Source organism: Pristiophorus japonicus, chromosome 7 (assembly GCF_044704955.1).
Source record: "Pristiophorus japonicus isolate sPriJap1 chromosome 7, sPriJap1.hap1, whole genome shotgun sequence".
Taxonomy (NCBI): Eukaryota; Metazoa; Chordata; class Chondrichthyes; family Pristiophoridae; genus Pristiophorus; species Pristiophorus japonicus.
Genome location: NC_091983.1, coordinates 97485750 through 97503541, shown reverse-complemented (window position 1 = coordinate 97503541; position 17792 = coordinate 97485750). Strand labels below are relative to the sequence as shown.

Here is a 17792-nt window from a genome sequence, read left to right as displayed (position 1 = left end):
CTGAACTAAGATGGGAATGCATTGGGAGTGCTATATTTGGTCATGGTATACCAGGATTAGTTCCTCATTACTATGCAATCATTCCTGGTGAAAATGAAGATTTATGGATGCTAACTGAGCATTGGTCTTAGTACATCCTCAGCATCAATGGAGATGTAGGGCTGCAGTCATTGTTACAAAATATGAATTTCTGTCTTTTATAGTTTTAATGGCTGAAGTTTAAAATGTAGGCTACTCCTTTATTAGCGACAAACCGTAAGACACGGCTCCTCCTCCTGGTATAGAAGGGCAGGCGACAGTTAGACTGCAAGAAAGGGTACCTCTCCTTGAAGGTAGCTAAAGTTCCTGACTGAGTTTTGCTTTGTTACCCTCTTTTATACCATTTTAAAAACAAGTATAGAGTGTCCAATTCTTGCTGAGTTTTAAAGTTATCTTCCTGTTCCAATGTCATCTTCCTGTTTTCAATGCTATTTCAAGAACCATTCCTTCTTATCTTTTCTCTTACTGTAAGTCACACTAGTGTACTGGCCTCCAAATGGTCAATCCAGCTACTGAGAGGCTGGAGACGTCAGAACTCCCAGCACTGGGGGTCATTGCCATCTCCTATGCTGTTGGCTTTGCTTGGAGTGGGCTAAGGCTCCACCCCTTACATGGCCATCAGGAAACTGCTGTGCAAGGCCAAAGCATGTAGTATCTGTGTCTCAGTCTAACTCGTGGCTATTCTGCTACAGTCCCATCAGAGTTATGACCAGAGTTCACCAAAAGGGCTGTAGATTTTCAGCCCCACAATCTCCAAAACGGTTGATGGGATTGTCAATGCGATGCCCCTTTTAAATAGATGATCGACGACTACTGTGCATGTCCAGTGCTGAGCATAGGAAATGGAGCCACCAGGTGATAATTAGGATTAAAAAAAAATATGCTTAAGATATTACACAAAAAATGCGATTGCCCTCTGCTCAAACCACAGCCTGGTCATAGAATGGTAAATTGGTGAGAATCAGACCTAAGGACTTGCCTGGGACTGGTGCTATTAGTGCATAATTGGTCATTAGCATAAACTGTGCTTGCTGTCAGCCAGATAAAGCTTCATTTCAATGGGTTTAAAATGGTACTGCTTTTTATTTTAAATAAAATGGGTGCACAGGAGTGATTATTTTAGTGGAATGTAATGTTTGGGGTCAGATGACTGACTAACCACTCAAGTTTAGTTTTTGTGATTTGTAATGTCATAACCCTTAATTATTGTGAATTATTTCCTTGCAATCACTCCTGCCCACCCTATACTCTTTTTCTCTCTGCCTCTCTCATATATACGTACATAATGAGCCAGTTAGTTAGATAATAACACGATAAAATAGAACAGGCAACTACAATAGAACTATTAAAAGCAGATGGGCATCATGTGCCAATTTTGGCCATATAGAAATAATGGATACAGTTGGAAAATTCATCTTGTTCTTATGCACAATATCATAAATGCAATATTAGTAAGTCACAGCTGAATGCTGTTATAATAGAACGCAACAATGCTTGAAGTTGAACTATGCCAAATGCACTTCAGTTTAACATTTATCGCTGAAAAATAACCTGATTGAAAGTTGAAAGGCTGAAAAGGAAAACTTTTTAATTGCTCTGTAGTTTTAAGTTACAAGTCTGAGCTGTTTGATTGCAGAACCAGTTAAAGGGAGGAGCTTGTATTAAAAACAGCCTCATGGCTATTGGTTAAAGTTGCCATCAACTGACACTGAGGGAATAAATGAATCTGGGACTCTCTCTTCCTGATCTGGGACTTGATCTCACTAGCTTTAGGCATCAGCACCACTGTGATTTAATCCTACATGCTTTTATTAAAAAATTCCAAAAAGTTGTAGGGATTATTTTTGATTAAAGTGATCCGATCCACAGTGATGGCTACAATAATGAGCCCATACTCATGGGCAGAGGGTTTGGATTCTCCTGCTGGGGAAGGAAAACCCAGGGCTGGGCTCACAGCCCACGAATCTCCAGGCAGGAACAAAGCTGAGCCACGAATCCGGAGACCCATGAATGCCTTCATGGTCTGGGCTAAGGACGAGAGGAAGAAACTAGCGATCCAAAACCCTGATCTACACAACGCAGAGCTCAGCAAAATGCTGGGTAAGTATGCCCAAAAACCTTTTTTTAAATATAAATGTTAATTCAGATTAAAAATGTCAATTAGAATAAATATATATATATAAAGAGAGAGTGATTCTTAAATTGTAACATCTACAGAGTGTGTTATTTCAGTTTTGAGTTGTAATCTTGTTTAATATAAATACAAGAAAACAATCTGAAGTATTTAAAGTTGTATTAAATAGCAGTTATGTCATGGAACAGATCTTTAATTTACTCAATCATTTCTAAAAGAAAGTACTGCCAGATAGTATTTGCTGCACTAACATAGGCACAAATGACTATGAAGTGTCTAGATCTGAATAAGCAAAAAGCTGAAAAATTTCTCCTTGATAATTACATTTTCAATACATGCCATAGTTTAAAAAAAGATAAATATTTGTGTCATAAAAATATGGAGCTCCAATTATTTCAGTTTTCAAAAGTATCAGGTAGGTTATGACATTTAACTACTTGTAAGGAACATTTTTCATTTCAGCATTATTTTACACATGAAGGATAGGAGAAAACATGGATAATTATATTTTTGTGCAACCAAATTGTGAAGTTATTTTGAAAATGTAATACATTAAAATACATCAACAGCCTGCTAAATGTTTCTGGTTTCAGGACAGAGTAATTGACCAGAAAACCATAAATTTGCTGAGCAGAATGTAAATAGGGCTGTTTGTATAAATTACTTTAAAATTCTGCTGCTCAAGAAAGTACATTTTCTTCTGTTTAATTCGGTAAACCTGTATCAAACATGAAGGCATATAAGCAGTTGTTTTAATATATAGTAAACATATGTAATCAGTAAATTCTAATGAACTGTCCTATTGTATTTGATTGAGAGCCATATTCAGCCTGTTGGAGATCACATTCAGTTCCTCCCCAGTTCCAGGTACTGCAGTTACACTGATGTTGAAGTGATTCCGTTGATTAGCAGTACTTGAATCATCTCTAGCTAATGCACTCAAACTAAAAAACAAAACATCTTTAAATACTATTTTCAAACATCTATGGCTGGTGTACTATTTATAGCGTATCCAATCATTATTAACTTTAATTTTAGGTTCACATGGTATAGCATTGGTTTGTACCAACTTTATTGTCTGATGCTTTCAGACAGAATCAAATTCATTTCACAGTACGTCAAAGAAATAAATATCCCAAGAAAATTTTTAAAGATTTTAACATATGAAATAGGTAAGATGTGGCCTTCCTCCGAGAGACTGTCCTCTCTGACAGAAGCACGATTGGACAGTAAAAATGGCTAATATAATTTAATCTTATAAATCCAAGCAAAGAGAAGGGTAACCATTCTTTTTGAAAAACTCTAGTAATATGAACCAATGAAAATGTATTTATTCCAGAGGAAGTATTTTCTTGGTAATGATTTCACCAGACTAATATCCTGACGAAAATATATATTTTGTATCTCTGTCCCCAACTATGTGGGTGATTCAGAATTTTTTTTCATTTCTTCCTACTCCTTTCCTGAAGGTGCTTACTCTTGTCAGAGGATAATTCCACCAGTCTTCTGCTATCTCACCAAGTGGTCATTCTCCATGAATGATGCTAGGATGCGATTATCAGCTGGCTATTCAACCCTTAAGAGCATCTCAATTGACACCAGTCCTGTCCTTAGCAAAGTCAATATTCATGCATTTCCTTACATGAGTCATTTAGTGATCAGGTGTAGGAAGCCTAGCTCAGGGGATAGTGAGTCTGATTGTGGTGTATCCACTCGCTAAAACAAGCACAATCCAATGATTGCACCTTGGGCTGGTATTCTGTAAATGGTTTTAATCAGGTCTACAATAGAGAAAAAATCTAAAAAGCAGCAGAACATCATTAGAATTAGCAATTTTTTATCCATCCATATGGAAGCTACAATATTTCAATGTTAGTAATGACTCTTTTTCAAATTTACACCAAGCCTATCCTCGAATAGATTCCTTTCTCCTCAGAACTGCTTCATTCAAAGCACAAAGTGGCAATCAGCAATGTAGATATTTTGGATCATTGCTGCGGTCTTCAGTGTTCTTGATCTGAGTGGGCAAATAAATAACCAAAACCCCGTTATATCACAGCTCCCTTCTAAAATAACTAGAAATCTATTAAATTCTACAAACAACTTTTAGAATAAAAAAGGAAGTGAGTGGAAAGAATGCAAATAGATAAATGTGTAGTGTTTCTGAGAGGTATAGCTTCTACAGCAAAAAGGAAAAACACAGGAAGGAGAATAATTGGGGTTAAAACTGGGAAAGAAACATCCAGATATTGGACTATTTTCCTCCATTGTCTTAGTAGTTAATATCACTGTAAAGATATAATTAGTGGCAGAGTAAAATAGTTAAATCCCAGAATACATATACTGAAACAGTCACAAAAAAAGCTGGAAGGCCAGGTTAATTCAGAAAAGGAAAAAATACAAGTCGTTAAAATAACTGACTGTGTATTGACATATGGGGAAGGGATTGGCACTAAATTTGCTTCTTTTTGTGATGTTTATAATCCCTCAGAAGATTAATTAATTTCTTATTCAATGCTACCATAAAAAAAAAGAAAATCATGGGAACTAGTGAGCAATTTAACAGACCAGAGAAAAGTTTGAGCTTCAGCACGATATTGCACAATTGTCACTAAATGAATTAAAAGGATGGATGAAATATCATACCTGCACAATTTTACAAGGCAAGTAGAGATACCAGTGTCTCTTTCTGACATATTCATACAAGGAGCTTTTGGAATGTGTTAAAATGACTTAATAATAGATGAATGATATTGAATATCAACCAATTTCTCTCCTCCTTGCATCCAAGATATCAACTCAGACCTTCAAAGGTGATTTGTTAACCATATAGCCCAATGATCTGGATATATAATTTAATCTGAGAGAATTGTCAATCTTATATGGATCAAACACATAATTTGAATCTGATTATCAGTACTGTGGGTCCTGGAGCTCACTACCGATGGCACCAGCATGGGTTTTGGGTAATATAAAAGTAGCTTTTCTTTCCCTTCCTTTCTCTCAGCACAGGGAGTAAAGTACATTTGTAGTAGATGCAGCCCTAATTATTATCATATGCAAAACTATCTATCTGTGTGATTCATTCAGGTGGTTTTATTTCATTTAAGCCTTGCTTTGCTGCTGCTGCAGAGTGGAGCTACTGAACTTCCTCGGGCTACGGTTAGAACTTTTACTTTGCCTCATTTAACTGGAATAAGATAATAGAGCTTTATTGGCCACAGAGCAGCAGGGAAACAGAAACAATACAGTGGCAGCTTAGCAAATTTCCAGCAAGCTTACTAATGTAAAAAAAAATTGCAGGTGTTGGACATCTAAAACAAAAACAAAAGAAAATGCTAGAAATACTCAGCAGAAGTCAGCATCTGCGGAGAAAGCAGATGAGTTAACGTTTGATGAGATGAGTTAAAGTTTGGGGGTGGACCCTTTATCAGTTCAGGGTCCACCCCTGAAGCATTGGGCTGTAATTTGCGGCCCCTACGGGTGTGTACAAGGTGCACACTTGCCCGCAAGTTCCGGGTTTGCGCGCGCAAAGTATTCCCGGGAAAAGGGCATCTGTGGACAGAGAGTTTGCCCAACATCTGCCCAGAAAATGCCCGTGAAATTCTTTACCAGTCATTTATACATTAAAAACCCTGTACAATAAGGTACGTTTATTCTTAGCCCCGTTAAAACATGTAAAAAAAAAAAAAAAATTTAATTTAATTTTTGTTTAAATATTTAATTAAATGCCATTTTAATTAATTGTAAATATGTAATTTTTTTAAAATTTATTTGACGTGTAGATGTATTTTGGGGGGTATTCCCGTTCATGCTTATGGGGTTTCCATACATACGGAATCCCCATAAGCATGAATGGAAATTCGCCTTCTTTCATTCGTTGGCCTGGCTCACGTGATCCCAGGGGAGCTCGCCAACCGCGTGTGCACCAAGATGCGTGGGCCTCTACCCGTGGGTACCCGGAGAGGTCCAGGACCTCGAAACTCCGTACCTCCCAGACCACCCAGGTACGCGGGCATTTTATTTGGAGATTGGAGGCATTTCTCCCGGGAAGCCTCCGACCGCAAATTCAGGGCCATTATCTCATTTGTTATCTCCATAGATGCTGACTGACCCGCTGTTTCCAGCATTTTCTGTTTGTCTTTAACTTTATTCTGGAATTGTTGCCAGCTGTGTGAGACCCGGGCAATGGGAGCTTGCATGACGAGCGTGGCACTTAGCCCAGTATAAAATCAGTTTTAAAAAAGAAGCTAAACTCAGCCAAGATGAAACAGAAGAGTTCCAACAATCCAGCTGCCTCTACCATTATAATTCAAGCTGTTATGTGAGATCTCAATCAAAATCCAACAGAGCTACCTATAAAGTGCCTTCTTTACCTAATTTTAGTTCATGCCTCTATAATTGTCCCATTGAGAACCATAAGAATAGAAGTTAGTTGTCTCCTGTAAATGAAATGTATTTTCATGAGTTAAATTTAAAATATCTCTGAGCATTTCAAAAGTCTTTTGGGGTGAAATCATGGCATACCCGTTTCTATGAAATCTAACAAAGATATTAGCCCATTTTAAAAATAGGTTTGACCCCCTTAAAAGAGCAGACAATAGAATTTTGCTGATGTAATATCATACACCATTTCACCCCATTTAACTGTGACAAACTTAAGAATTTGCTGCATAGTGTACTTCAGTCCAAAAATTCATTTTTTACATTTTTCTAGGCCAAAGTCAGATACAGTAGCTTAATTTTTTGATGTAGTGAAAGGCCGTGATTTGAGTAGAATCAAACTATTGGGTATTCTAATTCATGTGCTTGTTCACAGTTCCACAATTTTCTGTCTTATCCAATGGGATCTAACGAAATGATCTTTGGCTATTACTTTTCCCTCTGCTAATCGTCTGAGTCAGTATTGGTGCAGATTTGTGATGACCTGTATGTGATTCAGACTGCATGAATCCACCCAGCACAAGCCCAGCTCCCCTGCTGCTTCACCAAAATAAATGAGTCACCAAGATAACATACGATAAATTCACGGATCCCGTATTACTTGTAGTCCTATATCTGACCTGCACTCTTCAAGTATTTATATACACAACATCCTTTCCTTTATCAGTACACTCTGTTATTTCCTCAAAGAGCTCTATTAACTTTGTCAGATATAAACTGCCTTTTAAAAATCCATGCTGGCTGTTCTTCCTCTCTTGGTGGATATTCATTTTATCCTGTATAATGGCCTCAAGATACTTACCCACTATCAACTTTAGACTGACTGGTCTGTAGTTAGCTAATTTATTCCTTCATTGAAAAAAATCAGCATTTTGGTTCCGAGGCTTTCGTCATTGTATGGATTATGATTATTTGCAACAAGCACTCCACAATACAAAGGGCAATAACTGAACTGCTTTTGTCAGGACACACAGAGAAATATAACAGGGATGACCTCTCTCACCTCTGCTATTAAATTGGAACCAATTGCTGAAACAATATGAACTCATAAAGACACAAAAGGGTTAATTTCATCTTTAAAAAGCAACCTTTAGTGATTTAGGATTAGGCTCAGAAGTGATGATCCCCATGTTGAACAGCCTACCAGCAATCACTCACAAATAACAAGGACCTGGGTGAAGTCTTGAGGGTGACTGGAACTAGTGAAACAATATCCCCTTCGAGATGTTAGGTCAGGATGGACATTTATGGAGATTTTGGCAGCTGCAAGCTCATTCATTTGATTATATGAACTGTCAGCTAGAGTCAAGTCAGGTCAAGACTGCCAACAGGAGTCAGGCTGTCACTGATCATTTAACAACAATAAATATATTAGCTAAGCTGGTACATGCAAATTATCAGCTTCTTCTGTATGATTTTTTTTTGCTTGGCCGAGTGTCTGACACATGCGAAAACCCATCTCTATGCTGAGTCTTCAAACCAAGCTACTGAAAAATCTGCACAGGTAAAATTTCTATTTGCCACTTGATGGAGTGCACACACTCCCCCAATTTAGACACATTTACCAAAGTCCATGGGGCCGAAATTGATGGCCTTACCGCCTACTGCTGCAGAGATCCGCCGACATTCCTCTTTGGGTTGTGCCCAGTGCCAGTTTGCACTTGGGCTGAAGCGGACAAGAGGGGAGAACTGCCGGGAACCGCCCGCTGGCGTCAGTGGCGCAAGTGACCTCCTGCCCGCCGAGATGCCAGATTGGTGCGAGCGGGAGTTGGCGCCAGCAGGGGGAAGGATCATCATGAGGAGGCTGGTCTAACCCCCAAGGTAAGTTTAAAAGAACTGACAAAAAAAGGTTAGTGAACTTTTAAAAAACCCCTGAAGGTCTTCTGGGTAATTTTTTTTCCAATCATTTTTATTTGGACGTCTTCGATCCTCGATGGGCCCGACTCCATCCTCGGTGGCACGAGCCTTTGCCGCCGAGATTGGGAGCTCCCATCTGCTCCTGCCCAGTTTGACGGCATATGTTGTTCATTTGCTGCCGGCCCAATTTTTAAATTATTTTTCATCAATTTCCCACCCAAAGTGCTGCCCAGTCTCTCAGTGGCCATCGGCGGGTTTTTGGGCGGCACTTGGGCCGGACTTGGCCTTCACCAAGTTCGGCCCCATAGAGTTTAGCAACATGTTTGCATGAGCTACAGTTCAAGGACCAACTATGTGCAGGGGTTTTGCTGTAGCTTAATCAATTAAAATTATGATTCTAGGCAAAGCATAGGTAAGCTGCCTAGAATCATAGAATGGTACATGACAGGCCATTCAGCCCGTCGAGCCCGTGCCGGCTCTCTGCAAGAGCACTTCAGTTAATCCCACTCTTGCACCATTTCCCCATAGCCCTGCAATTTTTTTTCCTTCAGGTACTTATCCAATTCCTTTTTGAAAGCCACGATTGAATCTGCCTCCACCAACATTTCAGGCAGTGCATTTCAGATCCTAACCGCTCGCTGCATAAAAAGATTTTTCCTCATGTTGCCTTTGGTTCTACTACCGATTATCTTAAATCTGTGTCCTCTGATTCTCAACCCTTCCGCCAATGGGAACAGTTTTTCTCGATCTACTCTGTCTAGACCCTTCAGGATTTTGAACATCTCTATCATAAGAACATAAGAAATAGGAGCAGGAGCAGGAATATGCCATTGGCCCCTCAAGCTTAATAGGATCATGGCTGAACTGATCCTGGGCTCAGCTCCACTTCCCTGCCCGCTCCCCATAAATCTTCACTCCCTTATTGCTCAAGAATCTGTCTATCTCCCCCTTAAATATATTCAATGACCCAGCCTCCACAGCTCTCTGGGGCAGAGAATTTCCCAGATTTACGACTCTCTGAGAGAAGGAATTACTCCTTAGCTCAGTTCTAAATGGGCGACCCCTTATTCTAAAACTATGCCCCCTAGTTCTAGATTCCCCGAGAGGAAACATCCTCTCTACATCTACCTTGTCGAGGCCCCTCAGTGTTTTATATATTTCAATAAGATCATCTCTCATTCTTCTAAACTCCGATGAGTATAGGCCCAACCTGCTCAACCTTTCTTCATAAGTCAACCCCTTCAACTCAGGAATCAACCGAGTGAACCTTCTCTGAGCTGCCTCCAATGCAAGTATATCCCTCCTTAAATAAGGTGACCAAAATTGTACACAGTACTCTAGGTATGCCCTCACCAATACCCTGTACAGTTGTAGCAGGACTTCCCTGCTTTTATACTCCATCCCCTTTGTAATAAAGGCCAGAATTCTATTTGCCTTCCCGATTACTTGCTGTACCTGCATACTATCTTTTTGTGTTTTATGCACAAGGTCCCCCAGATCCCTCTGTACTACAGCATTTTGTAATTTCTCTCCATTTAAATAATAATTTGCTTTTTTATTTTTCCTGCCAAAGTGGATAAACTCACACTTTCCCATATTATACTCCATCTGCCAAATGTTTGCCCACTCACTTAGTCTGTCTATATCCCTTTGCAGATTTTTTGTGTCCTCCTCACAATTTGCTTTCTCATCCATCTTTGTATCATCAACAAACTTGGCTACATTACACTTGGTCCCTTCATCGAAATCATTAATATAGACTGTAAATAGTTGAGGACCCAGCACCGATCCCTGTGGCACCCCACTAGTTATCGTTTGCCAACCGGAAATTTACCCATTTATCCCGACTCTCTGTTTTCTGTTAGTTAGCCAATCCGCTGTCCATGCTAATATATTACCCCCAACCCCTTATGCAGTAGCCTTTTATTTGACACCTTATCGAATGTCTTCTGGAAATCCAAATACACCACATCCACTGGTTCCCCCTTATCCACCCTGCTCGTTACATCCTCAAAAACTCCAGTAAATTTGTCAAACATGATTTCCCTTTCATAAAACTATGCTGACTCTGCTTGACTGTATTATGTTTTTCCAAATGCCCTGCTACTGCTTCCTTAATAATGGACTCTAGCATTTTCCCAATGACAGATGTTAGGTTAACTGGTCTACAGTATCCTGCTTTCTGTCTGCCTCCTTTTTTAAATAGAGGTGTTACATTTGCGGTTTTCCAATCCAGAATTCTGACTTCTCCAGAATCCAGGGAATTTTGGTAGATTACAACCAATGCATCCATTATCTCTGCAGCCACTTTTTTTTAAAACCCTAGGATGCAAGCCATCAGGTCCTGGGGACTTGTTCAACTTTAGTCTCATTATTTTACCGAGTACCTTTTCTTTAGTGATAGTGATTGTTTTAAGTGCCTCCCTCCCTCTAGCCCCTTGATTATCCATTATTGGGATGTTTTCAGTGTCTTCTACTGTGAAGACCGATACAAAATATTTGTTCAAAGTCGCTGCCATTTCCTCGTTTCGCATTATTAATTCCCAGTCTCATCTTCTAAGGGACCAACATTTACTTTAGCTACTCTTCCTTTTTATATACCTGTAGAAGCTATTATTATCTGCTTTTATATTTCTTGCTAGTTTACTCTCATAATCTATCTTCCCTCTATTATGTTTTTTAGTCGGGCGGGTAAGTGGAGCTGAGTCCACGGCCAGATCAGCCATGATCTTGTTGAATGGCGGAGCAGGCTCGAGGGGCTAGATGGCCTACTCCTGTTCCTAATTCTTATGTTCTTATGTTCTTATGTTTGCTGGTTTTAAAACATTTCCCAATCCTCTGGCCTGCCACTAATGTTGGCTGCTTTGTATGCCATTGTTTTCAATTTGATACCATCCTTTACTTCCTTAGTTAACCACGGATGATTCTCTCTTCTCTTAAAGTCTTTCTTTCTCACTGGAAGATATTTTTGTTGAGTTATGAAATATCTCCTTAAATGTCTGCCACTGCTTATCAACCATCTTACACTTTAATCTATTTTCTCAGTCCACTTTAGCCAACTCTGCTTTCATACCTTTGTAATCGCTTTTATTTAGGATCAAGATACTGGTTTGAGATCCAACTTTCTCATCCTCCAACTGAATTTGAAATTCAACCAAGCTATCATTTTTCTTTCCTAGAGGATCCTTTACTATGAGATCATTTATTAATCCTGGCTCATCACACAGTACCAGATCTAGGATAGCCTGCTCCCTGGTTGGTTCCGCAATGTACTGTTGAAGGAAACCATCCCGGATACCCTCTATGACCTCTTCCTCAAGGCTACCTTAGCCAATTTGATTTGTCCAATCAATATGAAGATTAAGATCGCCCATGATTATTGCTATCAAATCTCCTCTGAACCTTTTCTGCTCTGAGGAGAACAACTCCAGCTTCTCTAGTCTATCCATGTAACTGGAATCCCTCATCCCTGGAACCATTCTTGTAAATCTTTTCTGCACCCTCTCCAAGGCCTTCACATCCTTTCTAAAGTGTGGTGCCCAGAATTGACAGATTACTCCAGTTGAGGCCGAACTAGTGTTTTATAAAGGTTCATCATATCTTCCTTGCTTTTGTACTCTATGCCTCTATTTATAAAGCCCAGGATTCCGTACGCTTTTTCAACTGCTTTCTCAACCTGCCCTGCCACCTTCAATGATTTGTGCACATATACCCCTAGGTCTCTCTGTTCATGCACCCCTTTAGAATTGTATTCTTTAATTTATATTTGCTCTCCTCGTTCTTCCTACCAAAATGTATCAGTCCGCACTTTTCTGCGTTAAATTTCATCTGCCATGTGTCCGCCAATTCCACCAGCCTGTCTATGTCCTCTTGAAGTCTATCCCTATTCTCCTCATTGTTCACTATACTTCCAAGTTTTTTGTCATCTGCAAATTTTGAAATTGTGTCCTGTTCACCCAAGTCCAAGTCATTAAAATATATCAAGAAAAGCAGTGTTCCTAGTACCTATCCCTGGCGAACACCACATTGTACGTTCCTCCAATCTGATAAACAACCACTACTCTGTTTCCTGCCACTTAGCCATTTTGTATACATTCTGCCACTGTCCCTTTTTATTCCACGGGCATCAATTTTGCTGGCAAGTCTATTATATGGCACCTTATCAAACACCTTTTGTAAGTCCATGTACACCACATCAACCCCTCTCTGTTACATCAGAAAATTCGATCAAGTTAGTTAAACACGATTTGCCTTTAACAAATCCATGCTGCTTCCCTTAATTAATCCACACTTGTTCAACTGACAATTTTGTCCCGAATTTTCAAAAAGCTTCACCACTACCGAGGTTAAGCTGACTGGCCTGTAGTTGTTGGGTTTATTCTTACACTCTTTTTTGAACAAGGGTGTAACATTTGCAATTCTCCAGTCCTCTGGCACCACCCCTGTATCTAAGGAGGATTGGCAGAATATGGCCAGTACCTCCGCAATTTCCATCTTTACTTCCCTCAGCATCCGAGAATGCATCCCATCAATCCTGGTGACTTATCTACTTTAAGTACAGCCAGCTTTTCTAGTACCTGCTCCTTATCAATTTTTATCCCATCCAGTGTCTCAACTATCTCCTCTTTCACTGACTTTGGCAGCGTCTTCTTGGTAAAGACAAATGCAAAGTACACATTTAGTACCTCAGATATGCCCTTTGCCTCCTTGCATAGGTCTCCATTTTGGTCCCTAATCAGCCCCACCCCTGCTCTTACTACCTGTCTAGTTAGGACCACCACGTGCATTTATATGGCACCTTTAAAGTAGAAAACATCCCAAGGCACTTTATGTAGGAGCAAGAATATAAATAAATAAATAAAATGAAAAAAGGAGCAAATGCCATGCCATGTGAACAAGGTGACTGAATGCTTTCGAGAAGGTTTTTAAAGATGAAGAGAGAAGTGGGGAGAGAGTGGGTAGGTAGGGAGATTCAGAGGTGGCTGAAGATTTTTCCACTAATGGTAGGAAACAAAGGCACCATGTGCAAAGGCCAGAGTCAGAGCCAAAAGATGCTGGAGGGAATGTGAGGCTGCAGGAAATTGCAGAGGTAAGGTGAGGGGAGGCATGGAAAGATTTGACGATGAGGAGATTTAAAATAGAGTATGTTGCTGACCTACATTAGCTCCCTAGCCACAACATATTTAATTGAATAGAATAGGTGATGGAAGACAACTTTGCTTCACTCCTTGCTCAAAAGGAGATAGAATCAGTGAATTTCCCATCTAGCATTACATGAAAATTTGAATTGGAGTACACATCTCTGATAAAATCCAAGATTTGGCCATGTACTCCCATAGATACCAGTTTCTTCATTAGGACAGCATGAGGCTCTAGGGTCAAAAGCCTTATGAAAATGTAAATTACTTTTTTTGCATGACTAACCCACATTCTGAATGGAAATTCAGAATTCAGTTATCATGATTGACCTTTAACAGCCTTTCAGTCCTTTTTAAAATGGGAACAATGCCAAGAGTGGCACTATAATTGGACATTTTGGTCTGTTTCCACTCATTACAGATGTTGCTTACATCTATTTTTTGTTACACTTTGCACCTTGAGAAAAATAAGCCTATTGGCACCGCATACCTTCCAGTACCTCACCAGCAAGCTATTTGTCCATATGGGGAATTACAACTGAGTCCAAACATGTCTTCATCTGACGTCCACACAGGCGAACTTTCTAGCTGGGTCACTGGATAGCAATCAGAGAGGAAGACTAGATGATTTTACTTCTTCCTATCCCAGCAGTACTGAGGCTTATTGTCGTGCTCCAAATGCTCACTAGCTGAGATCAACTTGCTCAGTATAGACCAAGGATCAAACCTTAGATGGTCTTGTATGACTCAGTATTACACTTGTCAGTGCATCTACATGCCAGGCCTGATTGAGAAAGCAAAGGTGTGACTTGTATTGGTACTTATAGCATAGATAGCACAATGCCCCACATTTAGGCAGCAACAAAGAAAAAGTCACCATCTTTGAAGAACATATAACAACTATATCTTAGGTATTCTTTGCTTAAATAGAAAACAAAATTTTTTAAGTGAATGAGATATTACGTTTAGAATTAAATGGGGGCCCATAAAAAAGTGAAACACTGTGTACTAATTGTAGTTAATTAATATATGCAATGGTTTGAACCATGAACATACATTTTGGATAGAGCAAAGTTTATATCTTCTTGAAATGTCAATAAAACTTTAAAGAAAATGTTGTTAATTAATAATGTTTACTGGAACTTGTATCAACCATTTTATAACTAGATATGAAAATAACATTTCAAAAATGTAATATGCAAAATCAAAGTAATGTAGAAATGAAGCCTCAATTATTGTTCATAGTTCTTACCTCTATTAAGACAAGATAATAACACTGATTGAATCAAATTTTGTTAATGGCAAAATTATGCTTTCCCACTTTTTAAATAGAATTTTCTATTTTCAGCCCCATTGACAATGCAGTCAGGCAGATTCTAATTTCAAGCTAACCAATAGGATAGTGCATGCAAATAGCCTCTGGAAAAATACCTGGCATCTGCTTAGTGCTGCTCCCTCATGTCAGTTAGATTAGATTAGATTTCATTGTGAAGGGAAATGTGTGAGTGAACCCTGGCTCACATTGTAGTGAAACATCTGTGCCAGCATGATGACCTGTTAATCCAATTTCAATCCCCATTTTATTTAATACAATTAAACTGACTATTATCAGAGTTAAATTAACTTAGTCATAGCACTAGCAGGAAAACATCTTGAGCACTATTTCAAACTTAAAAAAAAGTTTTAGCCTATAAAAATATTCATATTGGAACAAGTAAAGCTATAAAGGAATGGTATTTAACTATGAATTGTAGATAAATATGCTTTTGCCACTTCTGATTATGGGATATATTTTAGGCAAATCATGGAAAGCGCTCACCCCTTCACAGAAGAGGCCTTTTGTGGAAGAAGCTGAAAGATTGCGTGTCCAGCACATGCAGGATCATCCCAATTACAAATACAGGCCTCGGAGGAAAAAACAGATCAAGCGTCTCTGCAAACGTGTAGACCCCAGCTTCCTGCTCAACAACTTCCCCCACGATCAGCCTCCTGTCCACAGTCGGAGAATCTGTAGGGGACCTCTGGAGGAGGAAGAGGATAAAGGCTATCCACCAGCCTCAAGACTTCCTGCAATCAGCAGATTCAGGGAAACACAGACCACAAACAGCAGCTTCGACAACTACGGCCTACCCACCCCTGAGATGTCCCCTCTAGATGTGATTGATGCTGATCACAGTTTCTTTCCACCTCAGTGTACAGAAGATTCTCCTTCTCAGTTGAATGGAGTAATGTATCGTTCAGAATACAGTCAAAGCCCCATTCAATGTGAACATCTCAGTCAGATATCTCTCCCCCAAAACAGATCTACCATGATGCACCCTGCAGCCGGTCACCCTCCACCACCCCCTTATTATAATCGGATCCAGCATCCAGCCTTCCAGTCCATGAACTCAAGCACATCAGTCCACCTTTCTCCCCCTCGTGACCACCATCATCTCGATAACCTGGAGCATATCAGCCAGGCTGAGCTTTTAGGTGAAGTGGACCGCAATGAGTTTGATCAGTATTTGAACTCCTCCAGTCATCTAAATCAAGTAGGGATGTTAATTAATTCACATTTACCTGACGTCAGTGCATCAGGAGGCACAAGTTCAGAGAGGAGCCTTATATCTGTGTTAGCAGATGCTACTGCAGCATATTACAATAGTTACAGTGGCTCCTAGACCAAACAAACAGACTTCAACCTTTCTGAGTAACAACAGTATTATTTACAAATATCTCTGGACATGGAAATAACCTCAGGGTGGTAAAATAAACCAGTAATGCTTTTCATTCATGATGAAGAACCAAAACATTTATGTAGATAAATTCTTATGACACTATCAAAATCAAAAAGCTTCTTGACTGTTCACTTTTTCATTTTTTAAATGTTTGTAAACCGGTTAAGATGTATTTAATATCCAATGAGTTTTTAAAATGTGTTGGTTTGTAAGCCTTCACGTGTATGTATATATAAATATATATATAAAATCTCTGAATGAATGTATATATTGGCCTTCCTTACCTATAATTAGCTTGTAATTGTTTCATTGCATCCAAAGCAAACTGGGGGTGAAATTGCCAATTTAAAAAAAAAACAGGAGTACACCTATTTTTCTCCATAATTAATGACCCATTAATGAAATCACATTCTCAGAAGTTGCGCATTTCAAAGTCATGCATTCCCAGAATGTCATGAGTTGATCATTAATTATGGAAAAATAGGTATTCTCCCATTTTCATTAAAAAAGGAATTTCACCTCCCTTAGGTGATCCAACTGGCCTGTCAGTGAATGAAATGCTGATTTATATATATTTAAAATTAGTATTTCATAAAGTTTTTAATTATTTCCTAGGTTGTTGAAATTTATCCAGCTTGGCAGCCTTAAAAAAATAAAAAATAACATTTGTTTCTAATAAAAATGGCTGATGATTTTAGATATGCAAATTGCATTTAAGTTTAATTTCAAACAATTTAATTTCAGAGGTAACATTCTATTTCTAACTCTAACTGTAAGTCTGTAGGTTGTGCTCAAGAGATTTTAATTGCTTGAAAAAATGTTGCATACTTTGACTATTCCCTATACTGAAGGTATACACACTTCGTATTGTTTCACTTGTTCAATAATGATCCTTTATGAACTAAGTTTGAAAAGTTTTAATAGAAATGTTTTGCCTCTGGTTACTCAGAAAATATACTACTGTATACATGCCTATAGAGAAGAGACAGAGAATACTATTAGGAACTATCGGGGAAATACACATAGCCTTATGCACTTTATTAATGGTTTTGTTTGTCAAACTTAGATCAGGCTTATTAACAATGCTTTAGAGTTCTTGGAAATATATAATTAAAGTGATAATGCTTTTAGTGAGACTGCTAGATTGAAATCATCACAGCATTTAGATTCTATTGTATATCTGAACAATTATTAATGCTCAATTATTCATTTACCAAGTGAGCTTTCTTCAATTATCAGAAAGTGTTTGTATTTCTATCAGGTTAGTAAGAAAACCTTGCCGATGTCAATTGGCCAGTAGTAATTTTGTTTTAAAATCACACCATGATTAATTTACAACAAAGATGTCTTTCTGCTTTGTGGAAAACATACACATGGTCTGCAAGAAATTTCAAAATAAAACTTTAAATCTGTAAAATTTACATTAGTGCTGAAATTAATCCATAACTTAGTTATGAGATG

General features: G+C 38.7%; 1 protein-coding gene across 1 annotated transcript; it reads left to right on the top strand.

Moving 5' to 3' along the window:
* The first annotated feature begins 1808 nt into the window (after positions 1-1808).
* On the top strand, positions 1809-16455 carry LOC139267207 (transcription factor Sox-7-like). The gene is made up of 2 exons (XM_070885164.1): positions 1809-2139; positions 15409-16455. The coding sequence occupies exons 1-2, from the start codon at positions 1911-1913 to the stop codon at positions 16272-16274; spliced, it is 1095 nt and encodes a 364-aa protein (XP_070741265.1). The 5' UTR covers positions 1809-1910; the 3' UTR covers positions 16275-16455.
* The last annotated feature ends 1337 nt before the right edge of the window (positions 16456-17792 follow it).